At 34.4% G+C, this 16,413-nt stretch overlaps 1 protein-coding gene across 9 annotated transcripts in view; it reads left to right on the forward strand.

Annotated features, from left to right (window-relative positions):
* Positions 1 to 16,413, forward strand: part of LOC145268363 (E3 ubiquitin-protein ligase HECTD1-like) — a 252,115-nt gene that overhangs the window by 84,003 nt on the left and 151,699 nt on the right. For all 9 annotated transcript variants that reach the window (XM_080123895.1, XM_080123902.1, XM_080123901.1 and 6 more), the window contains exons 5-6: positions 4,184 to 4,530; positions 12,540 to 12,772. In XM_080123895.1, the coding sequence (XP_079980021.1) occupies positions 4,184 to 4,530; positions 12,540 to 12,772 (580 nt within the window). The remainder of the gene's footprint in view (positions 1 to 4,183; positions 4,531 to 12,539; positions 12,773 to 16,413) is intronic.

Consider the following 16,413-nt stretch of genomic DNA (forward strand, 5'->3'; position numbering starts at 1 on the left):
AATCGCCATGGAAGGCATGCGTTCCATTGAACAACTGAGAAAATGTTCGAAACTCGTTTCATGGATCTTCAGCCAGGTGCATCCAATGAGAAATAAACACTAACCATTAAAAGCTTTGGATACCCACAGATTTCAAGGGGTTTCTATTAGTGATGGAACCATTGTAATGTTTTTTTTTTTTTTCAATTCTGATACAATTACAAATTTAGATTTTTATAATTAAAATATTTAACTATAACGTTATTTTTCCCTGATTACTCTAAAAATACACATTAAATGTGCATTTTTTTCCCCCAAGTGTAAAAATACACTTGTGGATGATGCTCCATAGATTTTAGTTTTGCTGGTAGTTTAAAAGCAGTAAATATTTACTACTACCAGCAATTGAAGATTTGGCTTTAAACAAAAGCAAATAAAAGGCAGTTTTAAGAATCGTTTTTGGGCTTATTTATATTGGTAGAAGAAAATGTATGAATGCTTTTAAGGTGTATTAAAAATAGAATAAATTAAAAAAAAAAAAAAAAAAAAAAAAAAAAAAAAAGGAAGGTGGTAGGTAAATCGCCGTTGTAAAATGCTCTTATAGTTGTTAACTGGTTAAAGTAGACTTATTTGTAAGAAAATTGCGTTAAAATAATACGGAAATGAACGATGTAAAAAAAAAAAAAAGGAGAAAGTATTAACAATTGTTTATTTGGATAATTTAAATGCGAAAAAAAAAAATTGGGACGCAGAAAACGTACACAGTAAAACAATACGTGTTATTGTCGTGTTGATTATTTAGTATAATATATATTGTATATATGAAACGGGTCGATGATTATATGTATTTGTAATCACGTTTTGCATTTGCTTCCCATATCTTGAAGTTTTTTTTATTATTATTCAATAAATTTAAGATATTCGCTTTTCTAAGGACGTCTGTTTGTTCAAACGAAACCAGTCCAGCGATTTGTTTATTTGTTTACGCTGTTATGGGCTTATGTTTATGTACGCATGCGCAACCGGAAGTTGTAAACTGGATGTTGGGTTACAACACCTGTTACAAGGTCATTTGAGTTTTATAATTATATAGATATACATTAAAAGAATACCCGTCTTATGACAGGTAAAGTTTTTGCATCAATATTGTCTCCTAACAGATTGAAATCAATATGTAATATGTTACATAATTTTGATTCTAGAAAATGTTTAAAATTAGGCTTAAGTTCTCTCCAATTCTCTCTCCTCTGATCTTGAGCACGTAGTACAATGGGGTAAGGAGTGGCTGGTTACTTTTAATGCATCTAAAACCAAGCTTCTCTCTTTACATCATCAACATTCTGATCCACATCTGGCATCAATTGAAATGAATGGCTCTCCTCTTCAGGAGGCCTCAAGTTTTGACAAGCTTCTTGGCTTGACCATTACTCCTGATCTCAAATGGAACACGTACATCAAATCTGTTGCCAAGGCCGCTGGAAAAATGGTGGGATCTTTCTATCGATCTGCTAGATATCTCACTGCTGATACTATTCTCTATCTATATAAGAGCCAGGTACGTCCAAGGATGGAATACTGTTGCCACATCTGGGCAGGAGCTGCTAGAAAGGACTTGTCCTGCCTTGATAGAGTTCAAAATAGACCGTAGCCTCGTAGGAGATGTCCTTTTCTCTTCCTTGCAACCTCTATCTCACAGAAGAGATGTTGCGAGTTTGTCTCTGATGTATCGTTATGGTCATGGAAAGTGTTCAACTGAGCTTCAATCAAGAAACACTCGTCTAGCTGTAAACACTATCAATAATTCCCCCCACTCTTTATCTGTGCCTAAACCTAAACGTAGATTCCATGAACAAAGCTTCTTTCTTAGAACTGCACGCCTGTGGAATTGTCTTCCGTTTTCCTGCTTTCCGGCTGACTACAATATGGTGGTCAGTCTAACGTAAATAAGTTCTTGATGAGCCGTTCCATATAAGTTATCAAATTTACCAAATTTTCATTACTAATGATTACTATATTGTCCAATTTCTACTGTACACTCTTTAACCCTTATCCTTGAGTGGCCTCTGGGCCTTGATAATGTGGTGATACCTATGTAAAAAAAAAAGCTGAAAGTGTCTTAACTAGAAATTAAAATTCAGTGATTTTTTTTTTTTTTTTTTTTTTTTTTTTTTTTTTTAATATCATATATATTGCATTTTCAAACAAGTTTGTAGGGTGCTACGATCTGGGACATAAATTGCAGTGATACTATGTAGGGAGTTGAGCAGCAAGATCTGTTTACATTAAACCTGAACTTCTGCATCTCAGTAAAGCAGGAATTCAGAAGGGATTCCAGAGTCTAGTTCTTCTGCAGAAGAAACTATTAGAGTAGAAGGCTTTTTGGCATCTGGGTATCTCTGCAAGGGTGGGATTTTGCTGCTAATCAGTATTTGCGTTGAGGGAGTACAACAGCTTATAAGTTTGTCACATCTACTGTTAAAATACTTGTAGAACAGGTAGGAGGGATGCAACATTTCGTCGATGGGATGGAGTTGAAGCCTAGCTGACAGTTCGGGATCTATTAGGTTAACTACTTTTTTGAACCCTGTTAAGGAGTGAGACTAGAGGCAGATGCACCAGCCCAAATGTGACAACCGAGCGATGGTGGCCTTATAGAAGTACAGGATACTTTCAGGTGGAAGTAACTTCCTACCACCTTCCTCGCAACAATGCCCTCGATGTATCTGTACCAACTCGTGTTCCCTGTGAACGTTAAGTCAAGGAGTTTGAACGAAGTATTACAGGTAATGTATCTTGAGCTATGGCTATTAATGATTGAGAAGGTTTCTTGTAATCATTGAAGAAAAGAAGCTTAGTCTTGACATGTATTGAATGTTACCATCCATTTTTGTCCCAATTCCACTACACTGTGATATGTTTTTCAATTTTTTCTCAATCTGTTCTTTTCAGCCTTTCATTTTCACCTAGAAGCTTATTTTATGCTTTTATAATATATTTAGATATAACAAAGTTTGAAATGCGTGCTTAATCAGTAATATCCTTGAAACGATGTATGCATATGAACAAAAATCAGAAACTCCCCTAAAGAAATAAGGGGAAAAAACCTTACTGAGTGACTCAAAGAACACCCTAACCCCAAAATCAGTAAACCCATGCCCTCCTAAATAGATTGGTATCTCCATATCACAAATTTAATTCCAGCTTAATTGATATTTATAATATATAGATGAAATTTAATGCGAATTTGAAATATTTTAATTGTGAGTGAGAAGTTGTGCATATATATATATATATATATATATATATATATATATATATATATATATATATATATATATATATATATATATGCCTCTTTAACACCAGAAAATATTTTAAAGAAACTGAAATTTAGAATATTTATTGATGTCTAATACCTCTGGTTAAAATTTCACAAAAATTAGAGGTATCGAAATTTTCCTGAAGAATTTCATCCTCTTATTCGATTTGCGTTAAACAAAGTTAAATATAGTCCACATTATGCACCTTTATGCCTAACAGCTATTTCCAAATTGGTAATGTTCAGTTAGTTTAGGTATGAATCATATATATATATATATATATATATATATATGTGTGTGTGTGTATGTATATGAATAAAAAAGAATACGAAAAGTATAAAAGCTTATAACTTTTCTTTATTCGTTTTCAATTGGTGACGTGCAGGAATACAAAATAATATGAAAAAAATTAAAACTTTATATATATATATATATATATATATATAAAGCATGCCCAACTTTATAAATTGTTAAATAGGATGTTATGCCCATATTATTCCTCCATAAAAAATGCTTTAAAATGAGTTTTAAATTGAAATTTGGGATTAATAGTTTGAAGCCTAACTGACAGTTCGGACCTATTAGACTTAAGTCTTTTTTTTTTTTTTTTTTTTTTTTTTTTTTTTTTTTTTTTTTTTTTTTTGTCTCCCCGACATAGGAGGGATTAGACCTAGTAATTCACTTTCGTTTGTTTTCACTTTTCTCAATCACTGTGCCTTGGGTTTTTAAGTTTTGCACAAACATTAGTAATGATGAAAGTAAATTTTTCACTTATGGGGGTGGGGGTGCCTGTATGCTCAGCTTATGTTTTTGTATTTTTATTTTCCATTTTTTTTTTTCTTTTTAAATTAAGCATACCAATAAGAATTATTTTTATTTTAAAGGTTTCTGATGGAGCATTACAGTGTTTTGCCTCTCTGGCTGACCGTTTTACACGGCGGGGAGTCGATCCTGCTCCTTTGGCACAACATGGAATTGTTGAAGAGTTACTCTTCCGTCTAAAAGCTGCTGGCGAAGCTGTTCATGGAGGACACGGAACATCTGGTGTTGGTCCGAGTACTTCAGCAGGTGCAACTGCCCTCGGACCCGTTGATTCTAAATCAAGTGCCAGTGTATCCACAGTAATCAGCTTGCTGTCCACTTTATGTCGAGGAAGCCCATGCATAACACACGACTTGCTTAGATCACACTTACTAGAAGCCATTGAAAGTGGCCTCAAAGGAGATGAACGGTAAGTTCACCCTCACCGCCCACACTTTTTTTTTTTTTTTTTTTTTTTTATTGAATTTTTGTGAAAATTTTGATATAAACACTCACCTTTGAAAAGTTGATTTTTTTTTTTTTTCATTTTTTTTTTTTTTTCATTTTATTTTATTTTTTTTTTAATAAAGTTATTTGGGTCTGTTTTGAATGAATATCACATCTAAAAATGTCTCCAACATGTAAGTTTTAATATAAAGACCTTTTAGAATCTGATGTTTTCCCTTATGATTTTCGGTGGTCTCCATTTGTTTTCATGTAAGATACTCTACAGGTAATTTGTATGCTAAAAAAAATTGAAAATTGCTAAGTTTAATGAAAAGAAATGGGTTAGGGTTAACGAAAAGGAAGTAACAATGAAAGTATTAAATGTAAAACTCTGAAAAGGACCTAAAATTATTAAATATTCAAAGAATGTTTGTCAAAATGGATTGTCTGCAGTAAAAACAAAATGGCAACTACTGAAAACCATTCGAGAATAAAGGCCTTAATATCATGCAAACTACTTGTTGGCGACAATTTTGAATATTTGTCCAAACCAGACCCAAATAGTCCTAAAAATCAACTCTTGAAAGGCAAGTACTTAGTTGGTAAACATCAGCACCTTGACCATAATTTTAAACGAAAAAAATTTTCGTTTTAAATTTTTTATCAATGACGGAACGATTTTGTGGTTACACTCTGCTAGATACGATCATCTTGAAATTTTCACTGTATTGCCATTAATAACTAGCTGAGTGTTGCCACTGTTGACTTCAAGAGCCTATCGGGCATATGTGCACAATGTGATGTATGGAAGTGATACCTAATCAGTGATAGTTAAGTATATGCGTTGCATGAAGAGAAATGATGAAAATGATACAATGGATGTGTAATTGCGAGCCTTAGACAGGTTCAGATCTGATCTCGGAAGATTAAATCTTCACAGTATAGAGATGTGTGCAGAACAGGAGACTTCAATAGTATGGACACATTGAAAGAATGGATGACAGTTTCTGGGTTATTGAATGTAGAACAATTAAGGGTACTTGTACAGTTTAATCAAGGCATTAAAAAATGAAAATATAGAAAGGTTATATTGTACTTATCCGTTATGGAATGAAGTTCTCCGGAAAAAAAAATTTCACTTAATTTCATGTTTTAATTTTTTTATATACAGCGAAAAAACAATTTATGATACTGAGCAAAAGGTTCGATTTTTAGGAAGAAAAGCTAGTATTAAAAATGGGGAGGGAGTGTTGGCGCTTTAAACTGAGTTATCTCCTTGTGGCATGTTCAAAAAAATTCAAAGATGGCTGCCATAAAAATGTATTTTTCCACTGTAAAAAAAAAAAAAAAAAAAAAAAAAACTACTCTATCAAATTAATTGAAATTTTTTTTTTCAATCTTCAGTCCAAAACAGATACATACAATATAACCTTTTTTCGATATTTTCATTTTTTAATGTCTTGATTAGAGTTATCCCACAAGAGAAGGTCAAGAAAAACAACAGTGATAAAGAGGAATGAAAGAAAGGAATAGACCTGTTCAGATAGGTTAATTTGGAAATGGAGCTGTCCAACATCTGCTAGTATGGACATTAAAAAGAATAGCTTGATGACTACCAACAGTAAGACACCATCATGACCATGATGTTCATCTTTGTAAACCAGAAGCAATCTCACCAGTCTTATGAAGGAATTCTATTTAACCAGAACCAAACAAGCTTTCTCACTATTGCTGGATGTTAGACTAAATTTCTGCATAAGGGAATATCTAGTTTAAAGATATTGGTTTTTTTGAGTGACTGATCCTAGTTCAGTTATACATTTTTCATCATTCTCCACTTTATAATAAGATAAAGCAAGGTAAAACATGCGCCTTTTTCTAAGCCCTGAAGGAAGTCATTTTAAGTGGTGAGGAGAAGCAAGAAAGCAAATGGGAAGTCATGCCCCTCCCCCACATACTTTTTTTTTTTTTTTTTTTTTTTTTTTTTTTTACATAGTCTTCTCCACTTATCGAGGCCACTCGAGGATAAGGGTTAAAGAGTGTACAGTAGAAATTGGACAATATAGTAACCATTAGTAATGGAGATTCAGTAAATTTGTTAACTTATATGGAATGGTTCATCAAAAACTTGTTTACGTTAGACTTGAAGACAACCATATTGTAGTCAGCTGGAAACCAGAAAAACTGAAGACAATTCCATAGGCGTGCACTTCTAAGAAAGAAGCTTTGCTCATGGAATCTACTCTAAGATTTAGGCACAGAAAAAGAGTGGGGGAAACTAGTGATAGTGTTTTCTGCTAGACTGGTGTTTCCTGTGGAAGTTTGGAGAGGGAGGACCATAGAATGGAGCTCAGCTGAGCACTTGCCATGAAAATAACGATAAAGCAAACTCTCAAAATCTCATCTGTGAGAAAGAGGTTGCAGGGAAGAGAAAAGGACATCCCTCACAAGGTTACAAAGTCTATTTTGAACTCTATCAAGGCAGGATAAGTCCTTTCTTGCAGCTCCTGCCCAGATGTGGCAACAGTACTCCATCCTTGGACGTACCTGGCTCTTATATAGATAGAGAATTGCATCAGCAGTGATTGATCTACTGGATCAATAGAAGGATCCCACCATTTTTCCAGCGGTTTTGGCAACGGATTTAATGTATGTGTTGCATTTAAGATCAGGAGTAAAGGGCAAGTTTAGAAGCTTATCAAAACATGTCTCTCCCCAAGACAGCCATTCATTTCAATTGATGCCAGATGGGGATCAGAGGATTGATGATGTAAAGATAAAAGCTCGGTTTTAGATGCATTAAAAGTAACAAGCCACCTCTTTCCCCATTGTACACTTGGTCAAGATCAGAGAAAATCAGAGAGGACTTGGTCATTTACGGTCTTAGATGTGCTTCCATAGATAGTAGTGTCATCAGCATAGATGTCTACGAATGATGTAAGGATGTGATTTGGAAGATCATTAATTTCCAGCTATACCATAGCTGGAGATCTTGTTAGCCACTGCCACCTCAAATGAAATTGGAATAAAGTCAACTTTTTTTTTCTTTTTTTTTTTTTAATGCTTATTAGAAATAATTTATAGATGAAAAATTAAATTATTGAATTAATTCAATAATTTTTGACTGGATAGTTTAGTATTTTATCTATAGTGTGAACAACAGTGAATCATTTGCATATCCATTCATTTGGTCACTGAATATACCCTCACAACTTTATGCTATTGTCTGAACACATGATCCCAAACCTAGGTTTTCTTGCAAACTAGCCCCTTTCTCTGGCCAAGTCTTTATTTATCCCTCTTTCTTACAAGCCCATTTTTATCACTTGCTCCCATTTTTTTTTTCTTTTGCCTTCCTGTGTGAGCTATCTTGCTTGTTTTACATCTGCTAACCCAAGAACTCTCATCCATATTTTTTTTCTAAGTGTGACTATATTATCAAAGTTTCCAGTTTTGTACACATCTTCCTTTATTCTCCAGATTTAATCTTCCTCTTAAGTCAACATTTTTGAGCTTGTCTTATAAACTTGTATTACACATCCATCATATCGTTCTCATCATTTCTTTCCATGCAATGCATGTCCGCAACCCTCACTGGCCAGGTTTCACTTTCATACACAGGACTCTTCCCAAAGTCAACGGTGGTAGCGTTTTACTAGTTAGTAATAAACTTACTCCATCCACCCATAACTCCTGCAATCGCACTAGCATCTTCTGTTCCATCATCCTCTAAGAACAACTGATCCAAACCTGTCTTTAAGACTTGCGTCGCACACCCACACATAGTTAATGTCTATTTTCCTTAATCATTTTCAACTACTGATTCAACTACTCATATTGTGTTCTGGGTTGATAAACACTTTTTCTAAGTCTGTGATTATCGTGCTGGTTTTCGGATGCACATTGGAAGACATGAAGAGTGATTACAATTAAGATATCTTTAAGAATTTCTTCATTTCTTATGAAACAGATGATTGCATTCTTAGAATTGGCTTCCCCGATATCTAGAAAGGCATCAGGTACTTACAGGAGAGCCCACATGAAGGTTGCCAATATACAGAGTGAAAGCATTTCTTTGGAAGAAACTGGTTTGGAACTTGGCACACTAAAGTGGTCAGTCCATGTCGTTAGCTACTATCACCTTCAAATTTAAGAAAAAGTAGGTAAAAAATATTAAGCCCCCACCCTCTCTAACAGTAAATTTACACGATTGCGGTTAATATAAAAGTACCAAAGAGCATTTCTGAACCAATGTCTATTTGCTTACCTCCCTCAAATGCAGTTGAACACAAGGTTAGTTTTTTTTTTTTTTTTTTTTTTTTTTTTTTTTTTTTTGAGGATAATCCAGCTCCTTAAAACGGAGCATTTTGAATTGAGAAAATAAAAATTACCTCCGTATAAAACGCTCTCTAACCTTGACCAACGACAAGATACAACACTTCGCTCCTATCCAAAAGGTTTAAAAGCTACTATTTTTGTTTAGGAGCACTAACGAACCTTAATGCTTGACTTGTGATTTGTAGAACTTTAATTCATACCACAAATTCTTTCCTATTCAGCAGCTAAAACAGCATAAAAATTACTTCAAAAAAAAAAAAAAAATACAATAATACACATGTCAGCCATTTTTTGAAACTATTTTGTGATCTTAAGTCATTCCACAGAAAGAGTGAATTTTGCATCTCAAAAGCATGGGCTTAATTGGATAAGCTGCAGTCAGTATGGACTTCAAGTCTAACTGACAAACTAAAAAGGCGGTTCTTCAGATCAGTGGTGGAGTCTATCCTTGTTTATGGTGCTACAACCTGGACACTCGCCAAAAGATTGGAAAGAAAGCTCTACAATACATACATCCATATGCTACAGTGTTAAATATATCTTGGTAAGATCATCCCACAAAGTAGCAACTTTATGGCAACCTACCTGCCATATCTACTTCCATCAGAGAGCAATGTCTATGATTTGCTGGTCACTGCCATAGGAGAAAGTAAGAGCTCGTGAGAAATATATTGCTGTGGGCTGGACATATATCCAGTAAATTGCACATGACGCCAACTGTGATCCTGAAGATCGGAGGCAGCTGACGGAAGACTGGGAAATCTGGAGTCACATTGGACCAGGCAAGGAACCCAACCAGATATAGAATAGTCATTTTAACCTACTATATAAAAATAGTTTAAAAAAAAATAAAAACTAATTCAGAGAACAAAATTATACCCCTTCACTCTAGACTTTCATAAAAAAAAATAAAATCTAGTTAAGTATATTTATTTTCATTCAATAATGAATAAAAGACTGAAGTGTTCCAAATGATCTTCACATTAATTGAATTTAATTGAATTTTACTTGACTGCTTTTTGCATTCACAGCTGCTAACGTTTCAATAAAAACAGCACTTAAAGTAGTGGTTATAAATGGAAAAATGTTTAACTACCAGTACGATAAGCAACTAAGTTTAGGGGAAAAACTGTTAATATTTATGAAAAATCTAATACCAAATTAATTCCGCCTGAATGAATCATAGGGGATTTCAAATTGCATTGTTATGATGACTAAACTTATGCATTTATGACCTGAAAGTTTCATCTCTTTGTTGTAGATATTGACAGTGTGAGACTCTAAGAAAGCAAGCCCTGTCATGGACATGCGTTAGAAGCAGATGTGTCATTGAATTCCTGGGGAAAAATGCATTGAGAATGGAGGTGACTGTAGAAAAATAAATTCTGGGGCACAAAAGGTTGCTTATTTTAATGGTAACACTTCCATCTTCGTAACTTTCCAATTTTTAGAATTAAAAAAAAATAGACTTTATTTTTGGAATAACCTTCATATTTTATCTATTTTTATTATATAAACAAAATTTGTTAATGATGTTCATCTCATTTATTTATAGAGCCTTTACGAAAAATATGCATATTTCCTAACTTTCAACAAAATTTTTTTAAATATATTTATAAAATGTTGTTTACGTCAGCATTGTGTGTGTGTATAACATATATATAATGATGGGACAATTCCAATATTTTTCCAATACAATTATCAATTCCATTCAAGTTTATAATTATAGTTTTTGTTGATGGGGCGAGGGTCGGATTACTGCAAAAAAAATATATATATATATATATATGTAAAAATACATACTTATATATTTTAGTTTTAATTAAAGTTTAAAATGGCAGGTGCTCGTCTGAACTCCAATCCCTGGTCCCCCTCACCAATCTTTCACGAAAAACACCCGTCTAGCTGAATCCACTGTGAAAAATTTCCCCCACTCTATATCTGTGCCTAAATCAAAACGCGGATTCCATGAACAAAGCTTCTTTCTTAGAACTGCACGCCTGTGGAACTCTGTTCCGTCTGCCTGCTTCCCTCCAGACTACAACTTGGATGTCTTCAAGTCTAATGTTAACAAATTCCTAATGAACCGCCCCCTTAAGTAAACACTTCATCAAATCTCCACACTAACGTAATGTACTTGCAATAACCCTTATCCCTGAGTGGCTTCCGGGCCTTGATAAGTGGTGATCACTGTAAAAAAAAAAAAAAAAAAAAAAAAAAAAAAAAAAAAAAAGCTGAAGAAAATTTTGTTTTAAACCAAAAAAATAAAACCAAAAAAGAATGGTTTTTGGGGCATCGGAAAATAGGCACAAATTTCTCAGATACCGATTCCAATACCCCAAGTTTTTTTTATTTTTTTTTCATTTCTTCCAGATTACTCGTCTTAACACTAATACATATAAAGAATTTATAGGAGGCGATTTCAGTGTAAAAGTGTAACAGATAAACACAGACTGATAGCAAATTAAGACCTACAAAAGTAAAGCTTTCAGGTTCTAATGTATTTATTTCTTGTAATTATAAACAAAATATAAAATTATACTAGCAGGATCTTAAAATATGTTCAAATATATTTTAATTCATGCAGATTTCTTTATTAAAGAAACAGTTCACTATTGAATTATTGTACCTAATATATAATGATTTCAGAAGTTAAAAAAAAAAAAAATGACTTAGGTGCCATCAGCTAGAATTGAAACCAAAACATTTAGCTCCACAGCCGTGTTATTTACTGATGTAGATATCAAGAGATAGGTAAGAAAGGTTTATTATTCAACTTGAAGAAATTAAATTCAAGTGTGTGCAGAAAGTAATAGAAATATGTTGGCAAGTTGAAATATACATTTTGTATTCCAACTTGCCGACATATTTCTGTACGTGTTATTAATCCATTCATAGATTTTACTCCTTATAAAAATCATCCTTAGTGTATGATTTACTGTTTCCTGTTAATTTCAGTGTTATGTAATTAGTAGCCTAGTAGGAGATGCCCTTTTCTCTTCCCTGCAACCTCTTTCTCACAGAAGAGATATGTCTCTGCTTTGTTATTTTCATGGCAAGTGCTCGTTTGAGCTCCGATCTATGTCCCTCCCCTCCCTCGCCAAACTTTCACGAGAAACAGTTATCTAGTTGAAAAACCAGTCATAATTTCCCCTACTCTTTAACTGTGCCTAAACCTAAACATAGATTCCATGAACAAAGTTTCTTTCTTAGATCTGTACGCCTGTGGAACTGTCTTCCGTTTGCTTGCTTTACAGCTGACTACAATATGGTCGTCTCCAAGTCCAACGTAAACAAGTTCTTGATGAGTCATTCCACTCAAGTTAACAAATTTACCGAATTTCCATTATTAATATTTTGTCCAATTGACTACTGTACACTCTTTAACCCTTATCCTCGAGTGGCCTCTGGGCCTTTATAAGTGGTTATGCCTATGTTAAAAATAAAAAAAAAACATAGTAGTTGAAGAGTTTAGCAGATAGTTACACACATGCATCTGCTGCTTTATTTATACAGAAAAGGTAAAAAAAAAATTTTTTTAAACTTTCGTATGTTTTCATTTGCTTTTAACCATTACACCTTCCCATTTTTCCCTTTTTTTTAAATCACCTTAAATTTTGATAATTTAAAAAAATTTTTTTTTTATCTCTTCAGATGCTGTTTGGACACAATGCGTCTTGTTGATCTTCTCTTGGTGCTGTTATTCGAAGGTAGAAAAGCACTTCCAAAGGCAGCTGCCTCTGGAATTGGTAACATATCCAGTAGTCGGTTGCTACCTGGACTTCGACGTGTTGATAGTACAGGAGGTGAGCCCCGTTCACACAGGCAACTTATTGACTGTATCAGAAGTAAAGATACAGATGCTTTAATTGATGCTGTTGATAATGGTAAGAAATTTACATTCATTTTATTTTTCTTAGAAAAATGTTTTAATTTTAATTAAAATAGTATAAAGTTAAGAATAGAGGGTTACCTTAGAGGAAGGTTAGATCTGGACAGTATAGCGAGATGCATGGAATGTGCTTTGAAGTTGCTGCACTGCTTTCCCCTGGCCTTGATAGTCAGCATCCATCATCCATCCAGCCATAGATTTTTTAAATAAAATATGTATGAAATATGTTTATAAGCCAAATTATAATGCAATATTTGGAAAATAAACATTAATTTGTTTTAAGTTAATATTTTGGAGATACTCCATCCTCAGAATCTTATACATTTTTCGTTTTTCCTTGCCATATTAAATTGAAGAAAAAACGACTTGACTTGATAATCAGCAGAATCGCACCCCTTCACTGTAAAGGTTCTCAGATGCTAAAAAGGTCCATAGAAGAGTCACAAATCTAATAGGTCCTATATTATTTGCTGAGGTATAGTCCCATCACTGCAATTTTGCATTCTTATGCTTGTTTAATAAGCACTTCAATGGAATGTGCTCCGATAAACTTGTTACATGTAAATATCTGACAAACTAAATCAGCAAAATTCCATCTCTTTACTGTAAAGACCCCTAGATATCAGACGGCTTTTTACTTTAATATCTTTTCTTTTCAGACAGCTGACCTTTGGAATTCCCTTCCTTCTCATTGTTTCTTCTGACTGTACTAATGTGAAAAAATTATGAAATGTGAGCATATATCTTTCTGCTCAACTGCCTACTTGGGTGTCCTGATAGGCAGGGTTCCTAATTCACAGCAGCTCCTTGTCTCTGTGGCAATATTTGGGGTAAAAAAAAAAAAAAACTTTTTTTTTTCCAAGTCTGCAGAACAGGAGATGGTTATGCTCACATTGAAAGAATAAGAAATGTAGAACAGTTGAGGTAACAGGGTCAGTACATAGGACATGAAAGACATGGAAAGAAATGATAAAAATGAACTTAGTTTGCAAGTTAATTTCTCAAAGTCGTCCACTACATGCCAGCGTGTAAAGTTAATATTAAACTGATAATGAAAGGTTGAATTGGGTTAGATGTAAAACAATTGCGCTAACAGGGTTAGTTGGCAAGGGAAAGTCCAAGAAAACTTGGGGGGGGGGGGGGTAAGAATATTTTCGAGAAAAAGGTATCCATATAGACCTGGCCAGTGATAGCTAAGATTTGGAATTCAGTTTATAAAAGCAGTCTAATGGACGAGTTCTTTAGTTATTTGATGGAAACTCTTAACCTACTGGTCACCTAACACTGAAATTAGCAGGAAATAGTAATCGTACACCAAAGATGGTTTATAACGGGTAAAATCTTTCCATGATAGAAGCTCTGTTTGAATTTTAGAATAACATGTATAAAATGTTTATAAACCAAATCGCGTTCATATCACGTGCACCAAGCATACTTTTCCAGCATTTCAAAATAACATCACAAAGAGACAACACGTGGATTCTTTACTGTTTTTTTTTTTTTTTTTTTTTTTTTTTTTTCTTGAATTTAACATGGGATGGAGTCTTATCTCCAAAATATTAATTTAAAACAAATGTTTGTTTATTTTCCGAATATTGCATTATAATTTGGCTTATAAACATTTTATACATATTTTATTTGAAAAATCTTTGTATGAACAACTTGTGTAGAAATTCTTCTACATCAAAAAGCAAAGGACTCCATTATACGGCTTTCATAAAAAGAATTATCAAGATGAAGTGACAGAGAAAGGTTAGTTTGAAAATAAATTTCGAGCTGTTCAGTTGATAATTAGTAAAGCTGTTGCTTTTGTTAAGTGCAGATCATATGTTTCCTTTGTTCACTTCTACTCTACTTGACTTATAAAAGCTCAATTGGCAAATAAAACTCCAAGAAACCATGCGTTACTACGTATAATAAAAATGTATCAAAATATAATTGTACAAACGTTTAGTGGAAAAATAACATTCTTTGTGTTAAAGCAACATTATTTGGCCTTTTGGCTAAAAGCAAATTGTATTTTTTCTGATACTACATATCTCTTTTCTGTCTGCAGTCAGTGGCGAAATACTTCTAGACTGAAACAATTTTTATTTTTGTTCCTTTCCCTAGATTAAAAAACCTATTATATTTTCACCCCAAACAAGGCACATTGCCACTTTGGTGTAGGGGGCTACTATCAGGGGCAACAACTACTGGGGTACTTTGTTGGGATTTGGGCAGCAAGATGTTGGTTCACGTTACACTTTAACTTCTGCATGTCAGTACAGTTAGGGAAGCAGGGACCTATAATGGAATTCCAGAGTCTAGCGGTTCTGGGGAGAAACTACTGGAGTAGAAATATCTTTTACATCTAGGGATCTCTACTGTGTGGGGTGGTATTTAGCTGCCTGTCGGGTTTGTCGAGGGTGTCTACGTCGTGGGGGCACAAGTGTCTGCAGTTTGCCAGAGCATTCACCATTAAAATACTTGTAGAACAGGCAGAGGGATGCAACATTTCGTCAATGGGACAGAGGCTGAAAGCTTAGATGCCAGTTCAGGGCCTATCAGATTTGCGACTCTTTTGAAACTTGTCTAGGAGCGAGAGACTAGTGGTAGATGCCCCAGCCAAAATATGACAACAATACTCCATACATGGGCGATCTTATAGAGGTACAGGATACTTTTGGGTGTTAGTAGTTTTCTAGCACGGTAGAGAGCCTATCTTCTTTGCAGCGGCCCTGGCAATGCTTTCAATGTAATTGTTCCAACTCATGGTTCCTGTGAACGTTAGGCTAAGCAGTTTGAAAGATGTACTCTCAGTCATTGGCCATTGCTATTGGTGTCAGGTTTCTTGTAATTGTTGAAGGAAACCCATTTAATCTTGGCAGCATTGAATGTGACCATCCATTTTTGTCCCCATTCCACTACAGATTGGAGGTCATCCTCTAGTGTTTTTTGCCATTTCTTTAGATATGTGTTCATTTGTTTTCCTGTCATGCCTGTTATAGTGTGGTGTCATCAGCATATATACCCATCTCAGAGGCAATTTTCTCGGAGGTCATTAATGAATATTAGGAACAATAGAGGTCCAAGGATAGATCCCTGAAGCACTCCCGCATTTATATCATTGTTTAGATGTACGACCGTCGAGGACAACCTGGATTTTTCTCTTATCTAAGAAGGATGTAATTATGTTAAGACCGTATGATCTAATTTTCCTGAGACCCTCATGCCATACCCTGTCAAAAGCCTTAGATATATCTAGAGTTACCACTCTGCTCTCTCCTGCTTTGTCCAGTGAATGGTACATACGTTCAGAGATTACAGTGAGGATGTCTGCTGTGGAACGGGCTTGTCTAAATCCATATTGTTTGTCAGTCAGTAGTTTAGCATCTGTAAGATGATGGACTAGAGCATGGTTAATTATGATCTCAAATATTTTGGCGAAAAGTGGGAGGAGGCTAAAGGAGCGATAATTTGATGGGTCAGTTCTTTCGCCAGAATTCTTGAATACTGGTACCACAGAAGCAGTTTTCCAACAGTCCGGAAAGCAAGATTCATTAAGGCATTTGTTGTAGAGTTTGGAGAGAACTGGAGCTACTTCGGTTGAGCACTTTTTTAATAGCACAGCTGAGATGAAATCAGGTCCACATG

Source organism: Euprymna scolopes, chromosome 43 (genome assembly GCF_053919585.1).
Source record: "Euprymna scolopes isolate OS-2025 chromosome 43, ASM5391958v1, whole genome shotgun sequence".
In the NCBI taxonomy this organism is placed as follows: Eukaryota; Metazoa; Mollusca; class Cephalopoda; order Sepiida; family Sepiolidae; genus Euprymna; species Euprymna scolopes.